This window comes from Uloborus diversus, chromosome 5 (genome assembly GCF_026930045.1).
Source record: "Uloborus diversus isolate 005 chromosome 5, Udiv.v.3.1, whole genome shotgun sequence".
In the NCBI taxonomy this organism is placed as follows: Eukaryota; Metazoa; Arthropoda; class Arachnida; order Araneae; family Uloboridae; genus Uloborus; species Uloborus diversus.
Genome location: NC_072735.1, coordinates 178,009,866 through 178,030,644, shown reverse-complemented (window position 1 = coordinate 178,030,644; position 20,779 = coordinate 178,009,866). Strand labels below are relative to the sequence as shown.

General features: G+C 31.6%; 1 protein-coding gene across 1 annotated transcript in view; it reads right to left on the bottom strand.

Annotated features, from left to right (window-relative positions):
• The window catches only part of LOC129222163 (4-trimethylaminobutyraldehyde dehydrogenase-like), a 38,578-nt gene extending 23,365 nt beyond the window's left edge, over positions 1-15,213 (bottom strand). Inside the window, exons 1-4 of the mRNA XM_054856620.1 lie at positions 15,115-15,213; positions 13,851-13,996; positions 9,796-9,925; positions 3,863-3,960 (exon numbers count right to left, since the gene is read on the bottom strand). Coding sequence (XP_054712595.1) covers positions 3,863-3,960; positions 9,796-9,925; positions 13,851-13,996; positions 15,115-15,208 — 468 coding nt within the window. The 5' untranslated portion in view covers positions 15,209-15,213. The remainder of the gene's footprint in view (positions 1-3,862; positions 3,961-9,795; positions 9,926-13,850; positions 13,997-15,114) is intronic.
• Positions 15,214-20,779: the final 5,566 nt, after the last annotated feature.

Sequence of the window (20,779 nt, the reverse complement as noted above, 5' to 3'; positions counted from 1 at the left end):
CGTTCTCAATATACATTCTGACACAATAAACCATTTGTAGCTTCTGTGGACCGATAACAACCAACTTGCCACAAGTTAGGGCTGTGCAATGCATCATGAAACACTGGTCAAAATCGATATACTGTTGGCCCCACTTAAATGAATGCGTGGCTTCCAAGAAATATTATTCGCTTGAGAAGAAAAATTTTCTTTACCTTTCCAAATTGACAACATTTTTCTTAGAACGTAATAATAAATAAGCAATAGCTATATAAAGAAAGTGATAGATGTTATTGGTAAAAAGGCTTTGAAATACAAAGTAAATAACAAAATATATTTAGAATGCGCATGAAAATTATAAAAAGTAACTTACAACTTGAGTTACAAAATCTTTGTTTGGCACTTTTCTTCAAACATTTTTTTTTAAAAGGCCGTAATAGGGGTTTGCTTGCTAAAGGTCTTTCAAGAACAATTTTCTTGCTTCTTTTTTTCCATCTTCCTCTACAATTAATATCCATCAATTTATTATTTTCTGTATATTTGTATTTTTTGTGTTACTCAATTTAATTATCGTCAGCGCTATTTATTGCTTTTGGCAATGACAACTACAAAAAAAAAAAAAAAAAAAATAGATAGAATAGTGGAAATGTTTTGATGGAATGTGAATGTTGTTTTTCTCTCCTGTCATTGGTGGAAAATATTATTCTTACGTGAATAATTTTTACTTAATTTCTTTTTAGTTTGTTCACCACTTTCTCAACGAGAATATTTGTAAAAGCTGACCAACATTTGGTTAAGTAGGGATCTTTAACATTGCGTCTATGGGGCAAATATTCTGCTCCGAAAGGTATTATTGGTATAAGTGGGATATGTGTTTATCCGTTACCCGATTAAGCGGGGCTGACAGTGTGGTGATTTTACATCACCACGGTTTGTTTTGTTTCGATTTTGTAAATTTCCTGCAGTGCCAAAATAGCAATTCGGAATCTGTTTGCTTTCTCCCCGTGCAATGCATTGAGATTGGTTCTTTTTGTGTAACTGCCGGGTTTTCGCTCTTTGCAGTGTGCCAGTTGCTCCTTCTTGTGACGTCATGCCTGCTTTCTCCCATTGAACGCGTTCGGATGTGTCTGTTCCCCGGGATTTGTTTTCCTTTTCGAGAATGTTCTCGAAGCTTTGGTTCGTTGGAAACCATTTGAAGAAGTTTTCCGTTGCAAGCTATGGGGTCCACAGAATCTGAGAATGGGGTGACGCTGGATGAGAAGCGGGGAGTTGACTTGTAGCCGGCATGTGTGAAGGTCGATTTGTAGAAGGCGTGGGTGTACGCTAAGCTGGAAATGGAGTCCAACTCGGCCCGGACTAACTATCTTAGCCAGGGGCGTAGCTAAGGGGGGGGTTTTGGGGACAACCCCCCCCCCGAAAAGTTAGTCTCAAAAAAAAAAAAAAGAAAAAGAAGAGAGAAGAGAAAGAAAAAAAAAAGAAGAAAAGGAAAAAATTCCAAGCGATTATATATATATATATTAAATATATATATATATATATATATAAAATATATATATATATATAAATAAATATATATATATATATATATACTATATATATATATATATATATATATATATATATATATATATATACTATATATATATATATATATATATATATATAAAAGAAGTAACCCCCCCCCGAAAGTCGGGTCTAGCTACGCCACTGATCTTAGCAGCCTCTGATATTTTTCTTTGGAAGTACCCGTTTTTCCCGGAACACCTCCAGATAAGTATCAATTATCTATGCCATTATTTTGGAGGGTTTTCCATGCATATGTTGCAACTGTTGGAAATTTAGCCGTGGAATCAGCTTGGTGAAAAAGAACTGGGTGCTAGGAACAAAGCAATATCTTATACCAATAGTCTTTTGATCTTCTAACTTTTGAATTATCAGTGGAATTTTCCGTAATAACAATGAAAAAAAGAGATATTGGATTTGATAAATACCTGCAATAACCTCATGTAGTGTCAGAAAAGAATTCGAACTTATTATTGTTTTCTAAATCTTTGGGAAACATGTTAGCGATGTGCACATTACAGTTGTCTGTTGAAATTGAAGTTTTCCTTTTTAAATGAAGTCATGGGATGTTCTATTTTATGGAAGAATAAGCAATTTGAATTTATTTTCTGTGTGAATGGGGGAGAACCGATATGGAGCGTTAGTAAAGTAATGGTATATTTTCTGTGTGGATGGAATATAATTATTTCCTGTGTGGAGTTGTTTTTAAGTAGTGCTTATTTTTGGGTATTCAATGCCACTAGAAATAAGATAGAAGTATTTCCTGTGTGAAGTTTTAAGTAGTTCTGCTTTTTTGGTATTCTGAAGCAATTAGAAATATTTTCTGTGTGAAATAATATGGACGTAGTTTGTGCTCTGTAATTGAACATAATTCCGCCCATGTTTTCGAAAATGTTAATTGAAGATTTAATGAAGTTAAATATATATCTGTCAGAATGATAAGCAACGATTTTCATAATCCTAATTGTGAGACACGCCACTTCTATATTTGATTATTTGAGATAAATTGAAATAAAAGAAATTGATTTTTTCAAATTCTGACTCTTCATGTTGAGTTTGTGTATTTAATGAAGTATCGTAATTGTGCTGACGACACTAATCAAATTCTCATCACCATGGACTTGGGTTATGCAAAAAATTAATTGACGATGCAATCTGGAGGTAAATAATGAAAATGTGAAGAGTACGAGAGATGGGAAAAATTAGTGTTTCGTATGTTATATTTTCCTCATTGGCAATTTTCACTGTCTTGAATCTTTCCTGGAATTCTAGCATCAAGATAATAATCCATGAAGATATTCTCGAACACCTCCTTAATAGAAAAGAAGTTGAGAACTACCACTATACAGATCGGCCGTCATCAAGCATCAGTTCCCATATTGATAAGTTCAATTTTCATTATCACCTATCTTTCATCATATGTCTTTTTATATATCACCCAGCATACTATACATCCATTTGTCACCCGTATCATTTCATGTCAACCGTTCCGTCATATCACCACCAACCACCTTCTATCATCAAATTTTATATCATTTTTTGATATTGATTAAAAATCAGCACAGACAGTATTTTGTCATTTTCAACCCACCAAATTTCACCAAACCTTACTTATGTTCTCAAAGGTCAAGAACACCATCACAGTTAGTTTTTAGTTCAAGTAGAAACATTATAAACAATTTAAGAGCACTTCTCTTCAAACATACAAAAACATATATATATATATATATATATATATATATATTCTATTTTCAAAAATAGATTCAGTTTTAAGACAAAATTCATCTTAATCATAAGATATTCTTTAAAACAATTTCTTGCTGGCTCTTGGGCTTTTTGAGCTCATTTCATAATTACTTTTTGGAATAACATTAAAGTTTAAACAAGCAATTTTTAACTGAAGTACAGTCGACTAAAACCAGTTAAAACTTTTACTGTAGTAAAATCTCATCTATGAATAAAATATTAATAATGTCTTTTTCTTGTAATCTCAATTTTTCAAAAAATACTCAGTTGAACTTTAAATTTTATGTTCACATTTTTCTATTTATGAGTGATTGTTTTTTTTTTTTTTTTTTAACAGGTGTTAACTTTTTTTTTTTTGCTTCTTATAAAGTGATGCATCATAACATAGTGATGTATGGTTGGCAATGCATCACTATGTAGAAATTCTTACATCACACAGCTGTACTTTAAATAAATGCAACTTTGTGCATTTATTATGTTGCTTTTCTTACTATTACTTTTTCAACGAAAAGTTATTTATTCATTTCTTAGGCATTGTGTTTTTTCTTTATCTCATTAGCGAACCCAATCTTACCTGAAAAGGAAAGTTCCATGCACCTATGCCCCCTATGACACCCAAAGGCTCTCTTTGTACCATTGCAAAGTTATTGTCAGACAATGCATGATGATAACCTGAGAAGAGAAAAAAAGAGTTTCACAAATGATTCAAAAAGGAAAACATCAAATGTGAAAAGTAAATTGTCTTTTCTGCACATACTGATATAAAAATCTGAAAGTTATAAAAAAGCATAACATAATGTTGACCTAAAATAGAAAGATTACAAAAGTATGGAAACATGGGGCAAAGTGAGAAAGTAGAATATTTTCTCTGCTTTTAGCTCCACCTGTCTGGTATTATTTTAACTATATAGTACTTTGTGAGGCAGTTAGAAGCAAAGGGACACAAGTGGACATTTTAAAGTTTTGAGTAAAACACGTTTAAAGATCAGATCCTAGGTAGGCTTTGATTTTTTTTTTTTTTTTTTTCGAAATCATGCTATACAGCAGCACCTACCAGGGCTACTAGTACTATTTCTTGTCCCAAGACAGAGGAGGGGTTCACCTACCATTTGTACTGGTTATCTCCAAATTTTTAATTTTGCCACTTGTATCCCTTTACTTCTCAGTACCTCATATGTAGTCTATTCCAGTCAGGAAAAAAACACCGTTTAAGGTTAAAACATTTGGTAATACAGGCAATTTTTAAAAATGATACTCATATTACAATATTATATTGTAAGTCAAAAATTATTTTTGTTACTATAAACGATGAAGTTATTGATATTAACATTTTAAATATTAATTGAGATTTCCTAATATTCAATGCAGTATTAATTCAGTTAATATTAAGATTATTTGTATTTTAAATAAATTGTACAATTACAATTAATCAAGTGTATACGGGGCAAAGTGAAATAGTTTGTTTCATTTACTCACTCAACCATTTAATATAAATCACTTACATTTTTATTTATTAATTAATTCATTAACATTCCTTCATTTAGTAATTCATATATTTATTCATTAATTTACTTATTTTGTTATTAATTTATTCTTTTACTCACCAATTATTTTTTTCTTCATATATTATTAATTTATTTATTCATTTAATTATTTGTTTATTGTTTCATTATCTTTTCATATATTTATACAACCTTTTATTTACTGATTCTTTTAATAAAAAATATGTTTCAAATCGAATAGAAAATATTTCAGTAAAAAAATATTTTATTTTTCACTTTTCCTCATAAAAAAAGAGGGAAAATTTTCCACTTTTTTTTTTTTTTTTGAAGCCTCAAATTTACTGCCAAAAATAAAAAAATTCTGTTTCAATGCAAGTTTTATTATAAAATACAATGTTTTTTTCTTTATGTACTGTAATTTTCACCACAAATGCCCGATTTGTTCATTTTGAAAAAACTCAGTCATCTTAATCATTTCACTTTGCCCCGCATTTGCCTACTATACAGTAAAAAAAAATATAAAGACAATGTTATATCTCAGGCGTTTTAAGCAAAAAAAAAATCCATCCTTTCCTCAGGGAATTAAACATTTCACAAACTTTTCCAGGTTTTACAGGTGGGTAAACACCGTGCATTAATTGTTACAAATAAAATGCCAGTACTGATTAAAAAATAACAAAGCCTCAATAAGTAAGAAAATAATTATTAGAAGAAGAGGTTTAAGCATGACTTTGATTAACAAACAAATAAATAGTTATAATTATTTTTAAAAATTCAATAGTATAAACAAAATTGTCGCATTTTCACAATAATTGAAAGCGTAAAATTTACTTTAAAGCAAAAAAAAAAAAAAAAAAACATTCTAAGAAAATTTAAAGATACCTTTATACAAAAGGTATCAGTGTATTTTTCCTTTGTCTAGTGATTAGAGAAGTCTGATTGCAATGGGAAGGTCCAGGTTCGAATCGCGGGTCGGGCATGGATGTACTTTCTCTTTTCTGTCATTCTCCTTTCTTTGTGTGAATGTGTTATGCTGTGAATGGTTGCCTACCCTATAAACGAGTCCTTATGGCATGTGTGTACTGTAGAAATCGAACTTCACACCTACAGTTGGAAAAGTGATGCAGTACACCAAATTGCCAGCCTAGCTGGCACACGACAACAACAGAATTAGAAGGGGAAAACCTTTTTTTTTTGACGATACAATGTTCATAAGAAACCAGTAACAAAAGAATTTATTAGGAGGAAGTTTTCATGCTAAAGAGATTATATAATGGGAAAAAACAAATAATTACTCAAAGGAGAAATTATAAGAAAAAATAATAACAAAATGAAATTAAAAGAAAAAAAATCATTTGATTCCATTTAAAGATACACATATTCATAAAATTAAGGGGTAAATGTAAGAACTTAATTACATCTAACTTTAAAAGTCAGCAATTACATTTGGTGTTTTAAAAAAAAAGTAAAATAACTTTATTTTTTTCAACTCATTACATTGCAAACTTAATAATGCTATTGACTTAAGTTAATGCTACTGATAATTTAAAACACAATTTTTCAAATTGCAAGTTTCATCTTTTAAATTTTAGATGAGAAGAGAATAAAAATTAATGGAATGCACAAAGCTTTGCTACAAAATGCTATTTAAGGTCAATCCTCATAAAACTACATTGAGTAGGGTCTGGTGGGGGAAAGTGGTCAATGGGGTAAAGTGGTCATACGTCAAATAAATGGCTATAGCTTGGAAATAAATGTTCGAATGAATGTGAAAATTTTATTTTAGAGTAAGGCAGTTAGAAACTACATTCTAAATACAAAAGTTTATAACTGGCAAAATTTGATTCGGTAAAAAAAAAAAATTTGCGTGAATATGAAAAGTTTTAAAATCTAAACACCTATTTTAACATCCTTGGAAAATTTTGTTTGTTAGAATTAGGAACAGATTGACTGTACAGGAAGCTTCCTACATGTCACAAGAACTCTTACTCATTAGCAGTTAGCTGAATCTATTTTAGATAATTTTTTAGAACAATTTAAGTAAGATGGGGTAAAGTGGTCATAATATTAGGCTTAACGAATATTGTTCTTCTAATGTCACTTAATCTTTAGGTATAAGGCAGATACAAATTAAATATAAATTTTACTTAATATGTATTGTTTTTACAGTAAACGGGGTTTTATATACGAGTATATGCGTATATATACTCGTGCAGACACTTACATAGACGTATTCACATAAATGCGCCAATAAATACGTATATAGGTATCTGCAAGTATTTTTTATCCATACAGCTATACATTCTACTATACACGTATATGCTCCCTTATACTCGTATATATAAGAACACTTATATACTCAGGTAGACACGTATATACGAGTACCAACTCGAGTAGACACTTACATACAAACATATGATATAAAAGTATACAGGGTGAGTTTACATTCTTGAGCAAATTATTAAAAGGTGTTTAAGGAGAGGATAAGAAGCAAGAATCAATAAGGAACATATGGTCACAAACACAATGCTGACGCGCTACATGCACGCAAAGTGAGAAATTGATGGATGCTAAAAAAACCACAGATTTATATATATATATATATATATATTACACAACATGAAAGTTTTAAAGCGATTTATGAAATTTGTGGCCTTTAGCTGTAATACATGCGTCGCATTCACAGATCCCTCTCTGTTGCAATAACGAAACTTTTGAAAAACTTTCATCAGCCGTTGCGCCTTTATTGCGATGCGTGTATTAGAGCTACTACAGACCGTAACTTTCAACAACTGCTCTAAATATTTTTTAAAAACTAAAATGTTAGAAAAAATCATCTTTGTGCAACACATTTGTGCCCTGCTTTGCATCCATCAGTTTCTGGCTTTGTGTGCATGTAGTGCGTCAGTGATTATAACTTCCTTATGATTCCTTGATTCTTTTCCTCCCCTCTCACGCCTCTTTGATTTTTGCCCATGAGCTGAGATTCACTCTGTAAGCCGACATGCATATAAGCGTATATTCTCCTGTATACATACATGTACTGGTGTATACGCATAAATGTACATATACATGTCTATGCAGGTATATAATCGTATTTACACGTATACATGCGTATATACTCGTGCTTCCATATTATATAAACATGAGTAGACACGTACAAAGATGCATTGGATGTATCCACGAATTAACTCGTGTATACTCGTATATGTATGTATGTACACTTAATATGCGTATATACGTCTACTATACACATATATACTCAAGTATGCACGTATTTTCTCGAGATACAAGTGCAGACGCGCATATGATATTCGTTTATAAGCGTATATACTCTTATATACATGTGACACGTACATATACGTGACACATATATACATGTGACATGTATGTACTTATGTAGACACGTATACAATCCTGTAGGTAATGACGTATACATGCTTATATACTCGTATCTACACGTATATACTTGAGTAGGCATGTGCATGCATGTATCTGATGTATACATGTATCTACTCCTATAGGAACGTGTTTACTTGTGTATAACACGACACGTATATATCAGGGTTGGCAAAAACCCGGGTTTTTTTTAAAAAGCCCATGGACCCAGGGTTTTTTTAAATAAAACCCAAAAAACCCAACTGAAGCTGGGTTTTTTTAAAGAAATGTGGGTTTTTTTGTCTTTTTTTAGGGGAAAGGTGGGGTACTTGTAGCATAGTGTAGCATAAGTATATGGACAAAGCACAAAAATTGTCTTGATAGAAAAAGCTGGAAAATTCAGCGTTTTCTGAAGAAAGGTATAAAAGACGACAAAATTCAAGAATGGTGAAGTTTCAGATTTTTTAGTTCCCTTGATTACCGACAGTTAAGGCAAAGTTACTTCTCGAGTGATAAAATCTATTGTTCGTTTTTAATTACTACATTTTTTTTTTGTATTTTACTTTATTGTATTTCATTTTGTTATGCAAAACTACTGTAGAACTTCAAGTAGTTTAAATCCCTTTTTACTGAATTCCAGCTTAATCAAGACATTTCTTTGAATTTTATGTTCCCTATTTCTGTGTACAGAGTAAGAAATATTAAACTTTTTCGTAAGATAATGAAAATACTGTACATGCTATTCCATTTTTTGTCCGACCGTTTGTAAAACCTTTTAATTTCTAAAAAATATACCTTGTTTATTCGAGTTATGTGACGTGTTGGTTTGCAGAAAATAATTCACATGAGAGCCTTTTAGCTAAAGTAGTATCCTTTGTACAATCTGCAAATATTGAGAAAATCTGACGTGACAGGACTTAGTCAAGATAATTTGAGTTCCTTATTGACCAGTTGAAGGAAAAAAGTTAAATATATTTATTTAAAATCTTTGAAGCATTTTTTAATGCCTTTAAGAGTTAAGAAATACTATTAAAGTTCAAAATTCATTTTTTATGTCCATTGCCTATTGTGAAGAAGAAATAAAAAAGAAGTTTAAATTGTAAAAGTATTTAAATTAATTATTTTTTAAAAAAAAGTTCTCAGAAAATTTTAAAAAACCCAAAAGTGGGCTAAATAATGGGTTTTTTAAATGGTTTTTTTCAAAAAAACCCATTGGGTCCAACCCAATTGGGTCCAATCCGGCCAACCCTGGTATATATTCGTGTATACAAGCATGTACTCGTAAATATACTTGTAACTATATAAACAACTGAAATATACAAGTATTAGAGTTCTTTATAATAGTTTTGCATCTATTTTTAACTATGACCACTTTATCCCATGCTATGACCACTTTCCCCCACCCCATGGGGTAAAGTGGTCATAAAAACATAGGAAAAGAAAGCTTTATAAAACTACTAAAATCAATATTTTTCTTCCTAAAATTCAATGTACCGTGTTCTTTAGTAATGCAATGTAAAATAACAATAAAAAAAGTTTAAGTTTTAAAGAATTTGTTGCATTTATTATCCACCTAAGTTGAAAACCTACGATTTTATGACCACTTTACCCCACCAGACCCTAATACCTCTAATAGATGCAGAGATTCCACCGTAGTATTCCAGTACATCTGCACACCCTAAAATATCAATCCTTGCTTCATAGATTGGCTTTCCTGTATCCAACACTTCTGCCACAGCTATCTCTTCTACTCTTGTCTATAAACATCAAAAAGAATAAAAGTTACACAAATTATTTTGTACTTCAAGTTAATTATGAGGTATTAACAATTAAATGTCTGATTTTTCAAAAACTTAAATATAAAATAAAAAAGCTTTTTGACTTTGATTTCTTGATCAAATCAAAGGGAACATGAAGTGAATAATCCTTATTTAATTCAGGTATGGTGTATATAGGTGAATATTCTATTAAACATGGATTAATATTGCAAAAATAACTAAGACCAAGAGGTAAATTTTTAATATATATATATATATATATATATATATATATTTTAAATAATGATAGCAAAAACGTAACTATAAGTGTATGTACAAACATTCACTTTTTATTTTTCTCAACTTATACAACCCCATCATGATTTTACAATACATTACAATAATCTAACAAACATCATGGCATATTTGAAGCATAGGCAAAAAAATAAAAAGCTCCAATCAAAATGAAGCACAGGATTAATTTGATTTAAGTAAAAGCAACTTTTCTCACAAATACATTTAAAAAATAAATAAAACAAAATAAAAAAACTTTTATTTTTATGCTTTTAATTAAAAACTATTATTTTATAAATGCTATGCTTCAACTACAAAAACTAAATCATAAGAAATATCTGGTTTAAATAAAAACAAAAAACATCTTATTTGTAAATTTGTATTTCATCCAATCTTCTTATTTAAAAAAATCAAATAAGTTGTGAAGATTCAATTTTTGTAGCACAACACTTTCCAGCTTTTCTGATAAACATTAATTTTCAAATTGAAATTTTACTGCTGCAAGCTTCAGATTATCTCGTAAGACAGATTAAATTTGATTTTGATATGAATTTTATTTAATTCAGTTTCTGGTTATATTTGCTGAATTAAAAAACTAATTTTATTTTTAGGAAAATAGAAATACATTTAGAAGTGGTGTTGGTATGGGGGGGGGTCTTCCCCAGGTGACACTCAAAACGAAATTGCAAGTTTTTGAAAAATATAAAGCTAAAACGCATTTTTAAGACTACAAATTTGAAAATTTTCCCAGGGGGGGGGGGGCGGACGGAGTGTCACCACAAATTACTGTCCCGGGTGTCATTTATGCTAGGTATACCACTACATTTGTTTATAATAAGTACACAATGAAAAGTAGTAGAAAATTCATTTTCTACAACTACTAACTGCCCTTTTGTGGAAAGCACCCTCCCCTTTTTTGGTGTGGGAAAACACTATTCCTTTGAAATATTTTCACATGAAATGGCATGCTTGGTATTTATAAACAATGGAATATGAAAAAAAAACAAAAAGTTTTAAAGTGTCCAATCCCAGCATGACTTTTAGTGATTTTAAAGAGCACAATATTTCATGTTTCAGTAATTCATTTTCCTGTAAATATTCAACGAAATAATCATTTATTTTCATCAAACATCATGCCCTTTTCATAGAAAACTGTATTTAAAAAGAAAAATCTGTAGATTTGATAAAAGTAACACACACAACATTAAAAAGAAAAAAATGACTAAATTCAAGAAAAGTTTCAGAAATGCACACGTTGCTCGACACAAGAAGGCAGGAAAAATGTAAATTCAGAATTTTACTACAGTTAACCCTTCTATATCAATACTTCTTTGTTAGTTTTAAAAAGAGAAACAAAAATTAAAAATAAAAGTTAACATTTAGTACATTAAAAAACTCAACATTTTACATTTGAAAATATTCAACATAAGCATAACAAAATTTAATTAAGTGGGCAGTCAGTACAGACGCAAATATTTATGTAAACTAGAAAATCCCCCGTCAAAGTATGTGAAAATTGCTTCTACATTTGGACGAAGCCATTGCCTAATTGGTGATATTTTGATACTTGAAATGGTAACCCTAACTCCAGTGGATTAACCCTAAACTCTAGAAGGTAGCGTTCATTGTTGACCATTTTTTCGTTTCTTCATAAGCACCAGTAAAACAGTTAACAGGGGCCTGTCCAGGATTTTTCACAGGGTCCGTTTTTTGTGAAAAATAAAATAATTTTGTGAAAAATCAATTATTTTTGTGAAAAATCAAATAATTAAAAAAAAAAAATTTTCTTGTAAAAACGAAAGTTTAGACTCTTGAGATGGTGGAAACTGCATCATTGACACTTAAAGTTGAGTGTTTTCTTTCTTTTCCGTTGAGAATATCATTCTTGAGTGTTTTTCTAGTATTTGTTGAGAGGGGGGAGGCATCGCTCCCTGAGAGATGGGCACCCCTCAAGTATCAATATTTATCTACCATTCTACATCATGTCAAATCATACTAGAAATGTTTTTTGTATAGTATTTAAAATAACTGTAAGAAAAAAAAATAGGCAGGGGTTCAGCATTTAACTTTTTAACCCAAAACACTGTTTAAGAGCACAGAGTTTCGTTCAAACCTTATAAACTCCGTGATTTTCACAAAAATAAAAAAATATTTTATTTGTTTACCTCTTAACTAAGCTTACTAAACATTGAAAATTCGAAAAATCAGATTTCCACAGCGGATGCAAAGAGATTGCAATCCTCAAAGTGAAGGAATCAAAAGTATAAAAACGGCTTGTAAAATAAATATTTTTGAAAAAATTACTTTTGAATTGCATTTTAGAGTCCTATGATAAACATATCATTAATATCTGGACACAGTTGAAGCAAAAATAAATAAATAAATAAAAAATAAACCATCGATTCAGCATTTTAATTATTGACTCATAAAAAAAAATGGAATTCCCCTTTAAAAACTTGAAATAAGCTTTGTTACAAAAATAAAGAGACTTTTCATTAATTTGCATCCTAATAAAGCGAAGTTAGCTTGAAAAAAGGAATAAAATGTGATTCTCACATTGGATGTAAAAAGATTGCGTTTTTCAAAATGTAGGCATCTATAGAAAAAAATAACGGTAAATAAAAGTTTATTTAAAGTTAATTATCCTTTTTAGTAGGTAAATAAAATAACAGTTTATTTGGTGAAAGTTAATTTTGTATCCTTTTACTATTCTTTGCAGTTCTAAATTCATTTCGCTATATTATTGATGATTAAATCATGAGTGGGGAAAACTTACTACGCCTAAGAGAATGTTGACCCATTTACAACAACACCGCTAACTTATCCCTCCAAAATAACAGTTTAACATCGCACCACCAGACACTAAGTGGTGATAAGTTTGAATTTTGTAACCTTATCTGAAGCGATCACATCCGCCTCACCCATACTATTCTTTGCAGTTCTAAATTCATTTCGCTGTATATTATTGATGATTAAATCATGAGTGGGGATAAAAATGCTTACTACGCCTATTCAGAGAATGTTGACGCTTTTCCAAAGAAGTTTACAACAACACCGCTGCATAAAACAAACAAGCAAAATTATAAACCAAACTCACTTTCAGCTGTTAATTTCTTTCAAAGAAACCAACAACAGGCATTATATTTATTTGGAGGTAGTAATTATTTATAGCTTGCAGGAGCATCACAAGAGTGCCGTTTTTTTTTCTTTTGCAAAATTAGCTGATTTTGTATAAGTTGATTCCTCTAATTTAACTTTAAATATGCTGTATCATTTTAATTTGAGATTTGCTCTTTTAATAAACAATTTGTTAAAGATCCGTTTTTGTTTACCAGAATTTTGTGAAGGGTCCGTTTTGGTTGATGGGATTTTTGTGAAAGGTCCGTTTTGGTTGATCGGATTCTTGTGAACCGGATTCTCCGTTAACGGACTCAAATTTGCTCTGGCCAGACCCCTGGTTAAATTACCGGATCAAGTTCAGCCTTGTCACAATAAAGTCTTTCTTTGCACGTTAAACATTATTAAAACATATTATTAAATTACTATGCCGTGGTGTGAGTTTAATTGTTGAAACTCGCGGGTTACTCGATCATTGGCTATTATTTATAAGAGGATAAGAGAGTGAACTTACCCGAATTTTACGGGCAACTGAACATAAGATCTGACCTCTTTCTCTAGGAGATTTGCGAGACCACAAGTCAAATGCCTTGCGAGAGCTGTTCACTGCCTCGTTCACGTCTTTTTCGCCGGAGCATTGGATGTTGAACATGAGACAGCCTACGAAGAATAGTGGATTTCAACAGGTGGTTGCAATTTATCTTTTGAAGTAGAACATCATAGTAAATCAGAGGTAGATGAGATAAAACTTCAAGGAGATCTAACTTGAAACTTTTATAGCATGGAGCAAAGAAGAGTCAGAGGGGACATGATTCAGTTGTTTAAATTTATCAAAATGAAAGATGTTAATATGTTAAACTTTTTCATGGAAAGCAGGACGAGAGGTCATTGTTTTAAGCTATTTAAATCCCAGGCTAACCTGGAAATTAGGAAAAACTACTACTTTAGTAGGGTTGTGGCACTTGGAACAGCTTACCGGAAGAGGTGGCAATAAGCAAGGGGGTGGATAGTTTTAAAAGGGCCATCGATCTTCACTGAGGACTAATAACTTGACCAGGACCAGCCTATCTGGGCCCACAGCCTGTTGCAGGTCGTCACTTTTGTATTTGAAATCAAGTACCAAAATTGTGCTCTTAACATACTACAGTGGAAAACGCATAAGACTTTTCAATTTTCTGATTTGAATAAAAATAAAAATTAATTTTATTTCTTCTGTTCTAAACAAAACATAGCATAAACATCAAAAATGAGAAAAATCCACTTTCTAAACAAGAGTAATCAAAAGTATAAAAACAGCAAATAAAATAATTTATTTCTGCAACATAACCTAAGAATTGCATTTTAAAAGCCTCACAAAAAAAAAAAAAAAAATTAATAATTATCAACACAATGAAAGCAAACAAAACTAAACAAACCAGCAATTAAGCAGATAACTTTTTGACATTTTTCCATCATAAAGAACACGGAATTTCATTTGCAAATTTTGAAACATGAGTTTTAAGGAAAAAAAACTAAAGAAATTTTCTTCAGCTGCCTACTAACAAAGCGTAGTACGCATAAAAAACGAGTACAATTCAATTCTCATATCAGATACAGAGATATTACATTTCTTCAAAATAAAAAGACATCAAAAGAGGGGCCCCAAGCCCCTTCTCCTGATTCATCACTGGAATGAAACCTATATTCTTTATGCTTGCCATAAACATTTAAAGTTTTGTAAAATGTACTTAGGCAAGTCGAAACTTTTTACAGGTATATAAAATGAAAACAATACACACCAGTGGCCGGATTACACTTTTCAATAGTTCGCAAAACATCACGGGCAGAAACCCTTTTTCCATTAAGGAAATTAAGTTCTTTTACTGAATCCATGCTAAAGAACCTTTTTTGTCTTAATGCAAACTTAGATGCAATTAGTTTTATAAGCATCATTCAGTTCCGATTAAGTAGAGTAACACACCAACCTGCAATGAAATAAAAATACAATCACTAACTACGAAGGCTGAAGTTTTCATTTGTCATTAATACCAGAAAGAGATTACTAGCCCTCTTTTCACAGGTGGCAGGTTCACTAAAAAAGGTGGAGATCAAAAGAAGCGTGGGGGATAGGGGACGGCACTCTGAATTTTTATCTGTCGAATCAACTCTTGACTGATTAAATGACCTCTAAAAATGTGGAATATGGCCTAGGTTGATATTTTCCCTTCCAATTCAAAGTTTCATTCTTATAAAATAACAATAAGATGAGAATAGTTCAGGTACTTTTCCGTTAGTCGGGCACAAGGGAAAACTGTCAAATAATTTTGACCAATGCCAAGCGATTATTTGACAAATTGATGTAGAAATTCCCCAATTTTCTTACAGCCCTTGTTGGGCCTATTCCCTTGGCAAATCGGGTACAGGTGTGATATACCCCCCCCCCCCCATTTGGCGACATCCGATTTTTTGCACAAAATTGAAATATTTTTCTCGCCAATGAGGCGATAACTTTTTAAGCATGGCATCCCTGGCGAAATTAACCCGTTTACGCAACCCAAAGCAATCTTGTTCAAACTTGTTTACTTGGGTGATAGGTGTTGTTTCGTGCAATATACCTTACAGGAAAGCTTATTTTGTGTTAGTTTTAATTCAGTAGTTGTGTTTTGAAGTAAAAACATTAGAAAATGCCAGTTTCTTCAAACTTGAACGTTAATTAAAAGTTAACTCCAACGTGGTGTGTATCTGTAACATGTCATTGTCATATAATGAAGTGTTTTAGACTGAGTGTGAGGATTTATACCATAAAAAGGTAAGTTCTTTATTTTAGAATTAAAAAAAAACTCTCACTTTCAAAATTCTTTGTTTTTACAAATCCTTGAGGGGTTCTTGTAGTTTTTAACTTTATTTTTACTGTATGTAAATTATTTTTACAAAAATAGTGCGGTTATTTTGTTCTAAAAGTTAATTCTTATCGATGCCACGAATTATTTAGACATTCTATGAACGTGCCTCCTTTAGGTACTGAATTTTTGAAAATAAGTTGACAGCATTTTATAAAAATATAAAGGTGTTATTTTATGTAAAATATAATAGGTATTTTGAAAGCATGTCTGGATAGCAAATGAATGTATTAATTTGGCAAATTAATGCTTGCGTCCGGCTAACGGAAAAGTACCAAAGTTCATTTTTTTGGAATTCTTAGTATTTATTTTGATGAAATAAATCAATATAGCATGTAAAACTTCAGTCTTCAATTGACCATTAATTTTTAATTCTGAAAAGTGAGAGAGCAAGGCATTTTACTTTTGAAGGTAAGGGGGTTGTTAGTCTTATTAAAAAGTGTCAGAGGTGAAAGTGATGATCGCTTCTGCAAGAGCCAGGAATCGGAGCAACCACTCCTGCACTATTTTCATCATCAAAGATTGTCTAAATGTCAAGATTTTAATTTCAAAAAGCTCCGCGTGAGATCACCCGAACCCTAACGTCACTAAAGATAGCTTAAAATTACAATTTAAGACTTCAATTTCAAAATATTTCAGGTGGAGAGTTCCTGAATAGACTCTCCATTTCTTTATTTTATAGACGGCTTAAATTTGCTTCATTAAGACTTCAGATTCAGGATTTATTCCAGGAAGAGAGCCCTTTTATCCTTATATCAATAAAAATAGCGCAGAACTACATTTTAAAGACTACTTTTAAAAAAAATCATTGGGTTGCCGATCGAATCTTCTCTGAAATCCTCAAAAGAAATGTAAACTGAATGTTTAGTACTTAATCATCTCAAAAAAATTTACTGCAGGAAAAAAAACCTACAAACCCTTTGTTCCTCCTTAAATCACTTAAGTATAGCCTGAAACAAGTTTATAAAGCTTCAACTTTGCAAAAATTTCAGGAAAGAATCCTGGAACTCCTGCCCAGTAGCAGCAGGAGTGGCTCTTGCCGGGGCGCAGCAGCCAGGGGGGGCAGCATTTTGACTGATTTTTAAAAAAATAAAAAATTTAAATTTTTTTTTTGTTATCTTAGAATTTGAAAAATGCTTTTCAAAATTTTTTTTAAAAACTTGCAAGAAAATAGCTAGAAAAGGGGGGGTACCTATATATATATTATATATATATTATATATATATATATATATATATATATATATATATATATATACATCACATCTATTGAGAAGAAACATTGGACATCATTGAAAATAGTTCTAAAAAAGAAAATAAGAAAAAAATTACAATGCTGCCTTGCATCTGTCAAATTTGTTAATCAAAATGTTCCAATTGTTTTTTTTTTTTTTTTTTTTTTTTTTTTTTGAGGTCACAATGACCTTTGACGACTTTCCATCTGGAAGATCCTGGGAGGGAGGAGGCAATTTCTTCAAACGTTTTTTTCTTTCCAATTTCGTAAGTTTCAATGAGAATACACAGTGTATTATATTTTTTAATTGATGGGAACCTTACTTTTGGATCAACCCTCAAACATTTATTTTCAAAAAAAAAAAAAAAAAACCCTAGATTGTATTTTATCAGTTTTCCCAGAGAAGAATAGGGTCTTAAAAGGGGTTATGTCCAGCTACAAATAGGGATGTTTGGAGTACAACAGACCTTCATTATAGGTGAGTTTACTTGAGTGAATCAACAGATACTGATTTGGTAAATAGATTAATATACATAATTAAAGATTAAAATAATGATCTAGAGCAAATTTTTAAAAATTTGACTTTTGACAACATAAGTTTAAACTTTAAAAATATTCTGCAATATTCGACCAAAAAAAGATTAAAAAGAAGAATATCTTATCAGCAACAGTTCTTTAGGATCAGAGTTTTTTTAAGCTTTTAACCTAGCAGCTTCTCTCTATAAGATGCATTATTTCACTGTTATTAAAAAATAAATAAACAGAAAGGATTCAGCATGGAATTGTACCCGCGTCACCAGTGGCGTAGCTAGACCCGACTTTCGGGGGGGGTTACTTCTTTTACATATATATATATATATATATATATATATATATATATATATATATATATATATATATATATACAGGCGCGGATCCACGGGAGGGGAACTGGGGGAACGTTCCCCCTCCAAAATCCCAAGTGTACCTAAAAATTTTCAAAAGAGAGTACGGGAAAATAATTCCGTTTTTCAAAACTTGAACTATAAGAAAGGCGCCAGAAAAAGTAAGGAGAGAATTTCAAAAGCGGATCTAAAAAGAGGAACTGCTGGAATGTCCCCCCCTCCTCCCCACACACACTTTAGAACGTGAACTAAGGCACCAGGAAAAGCAATTAGGCATCAACAGAAACGGATCCATGGAGGAAACTGGGGGAACCTTCTCCTCCCCTCAAAACCCCCATATATACCTAAAAATTTTCACAATAGAGTAGAAAAAATCTTCTGTTTTATAGAACTTAAACTCGAGGAAAAGCTCCAGAAAATTCGATCAAACAATAGCAGAGGCGGATCCCTGGAAGGGAACTGGGGAACGTTCCCCTTCCTCTAAATTCTCATGTGTACTTAAAAATTTTCACAATGTATTACAGCGAAGTTCTCCAGTTATATAGAACTTTAGCTTGAAGAAAGGCGCAAGAAAAAGATAGGAGAGAATTGCAAAAGCAGATCTAAAGAGGAGAACTGGGGAATGTTCCCCTCTTCCCTGCATAAAAATAAATAAATAAATAAAGACAAACCTGTTTAAACTGTTTTTTGCATTTATTTGGTGAAGGATTGATCATTATATTTAAAGCTACTGCAATTCAGTGGCGCTATTAGAGGTGGAGGCTGGAGGGGGGGGGGACACAGGGCGACAGGATCCGTGATCCCCCAGAAGGCCGAGTAGAATGTTTTTGTAAAACATTTCCTACAATTAAAGAGAACAATAGAACGTACCTTGGAAACAGTCGCCTTTTTTAGTCGGTCTAAAAATAAGAAAGTCTTCATAATGTCGGAAGTCCGCTTCCTCTGCCAATACCTTTAAAGCGCGTCTCAAATCTTGTTTTCAGGACTTCAATTTTGAAAATTTTAAAGGGGAGAACTACCTAACACCTCGCATTCTAATAACATCGAGAATCGTTTAAAATTGCTTTTTTGGAGCTTCAATTTTTAAAAATTGCCAAACCCCTGACGTTACCAAATATGGTCTACAGTCATTTTTTAAGATGTCGATAACGAAAAATTTCCGGACAAGGGTCCGAATGCTCCTGTAGAAAATCTGAACATTAAAAAATTAAGGTTTTGAAAAATTTAATGGGGAAAGTGTTTAAATCCTTTATCACAGAATATTGCTCAAAAACTTCGTTTTCTAGGACTTCAATTTCGAAACATTTTTTGGGAAAAGCCCCAGAACCGTACTGCTCGAAGTATTGTCAAAGTTAGTCTGTAACTGCGTTTTTGGAATTTCAATTTCAGAAAATTTAGCGGTGGGATTTTCGATTTAAATCTATTTTTAAAAAAAACGGATGCAGCCCCCCAAAAAAATCCCATCTCTGACCCTATTGTCAATAAATATCGCCTATAATTGTGTTTTTAAAACTTTAATTTCCGCAGGCGGCCCCCAAACCTTTCTTTTTCGTAACATCACCAGAGGCCGTCTAAAACTGCGTCCTTAAGACTAGAATTTCAACTTTTTTTTTCAACAACCGCCCTATCAGATGGTGAAAATTTTAAAAGTGCACCCTCTATAAAACTTTTGTGGTTGAACCACTGGTGCAAATATTATTTCCTTTAAGCACATACAAATAGAAAAATGAACAAACTTTTTAAACTAATTATTTAAGAATTGTACTTTTAGAATTTGTAATGAATACATTTTTTTCATAAGAGGCATTAAGAAGCAGTAGATACGTTGTAAAACTCAATATTTATGGTTATTTTTAATGAGTAATTTCATATAACTCCCCCACCCCCATAAACATACTTGCTAGAAAAGTTCCCCTCCCAAATCCATAGTCTGGATCCGCCCCTATATATATATATATATATATATATATATATATATATATATATCATCGCTTGGAATTTTTTCCTTTTCTTCTTTTTCTTTCTTTCTCTTCTCTCTTCTTTTTCTCTTTTTTTTTGAGACTAACGTTTCGGGGGGGGTTTTGTCCCCAAAACCCCCCCCTTAGCTACGCCCCTGCGCGTCACTTCGAAACCTAGAAATTACGCATTAAAACAGACCAAAAGTTAACAGTAAATGATTTTTTAAGAAGTATCATGAATTCCTTTTAATGCCAACTGTCGAAATCTGTTAAAAATGATACTTACAAGTATTCTTCACATTTAAGAATTAATACCCGGTAAAAGTATATTTGATGAAAGATTTAATGAAGTTCTAACGCCCTAAAAGAGTATTATTATGAAAATAAAATGTTAAAAATAAAACTTTTTAGCGAATAAAGTGTCCAAATCACTTACCACCACCGAACGAGAAGAGTTTTACATAGAACTGGTACATCGCTTATTAAATT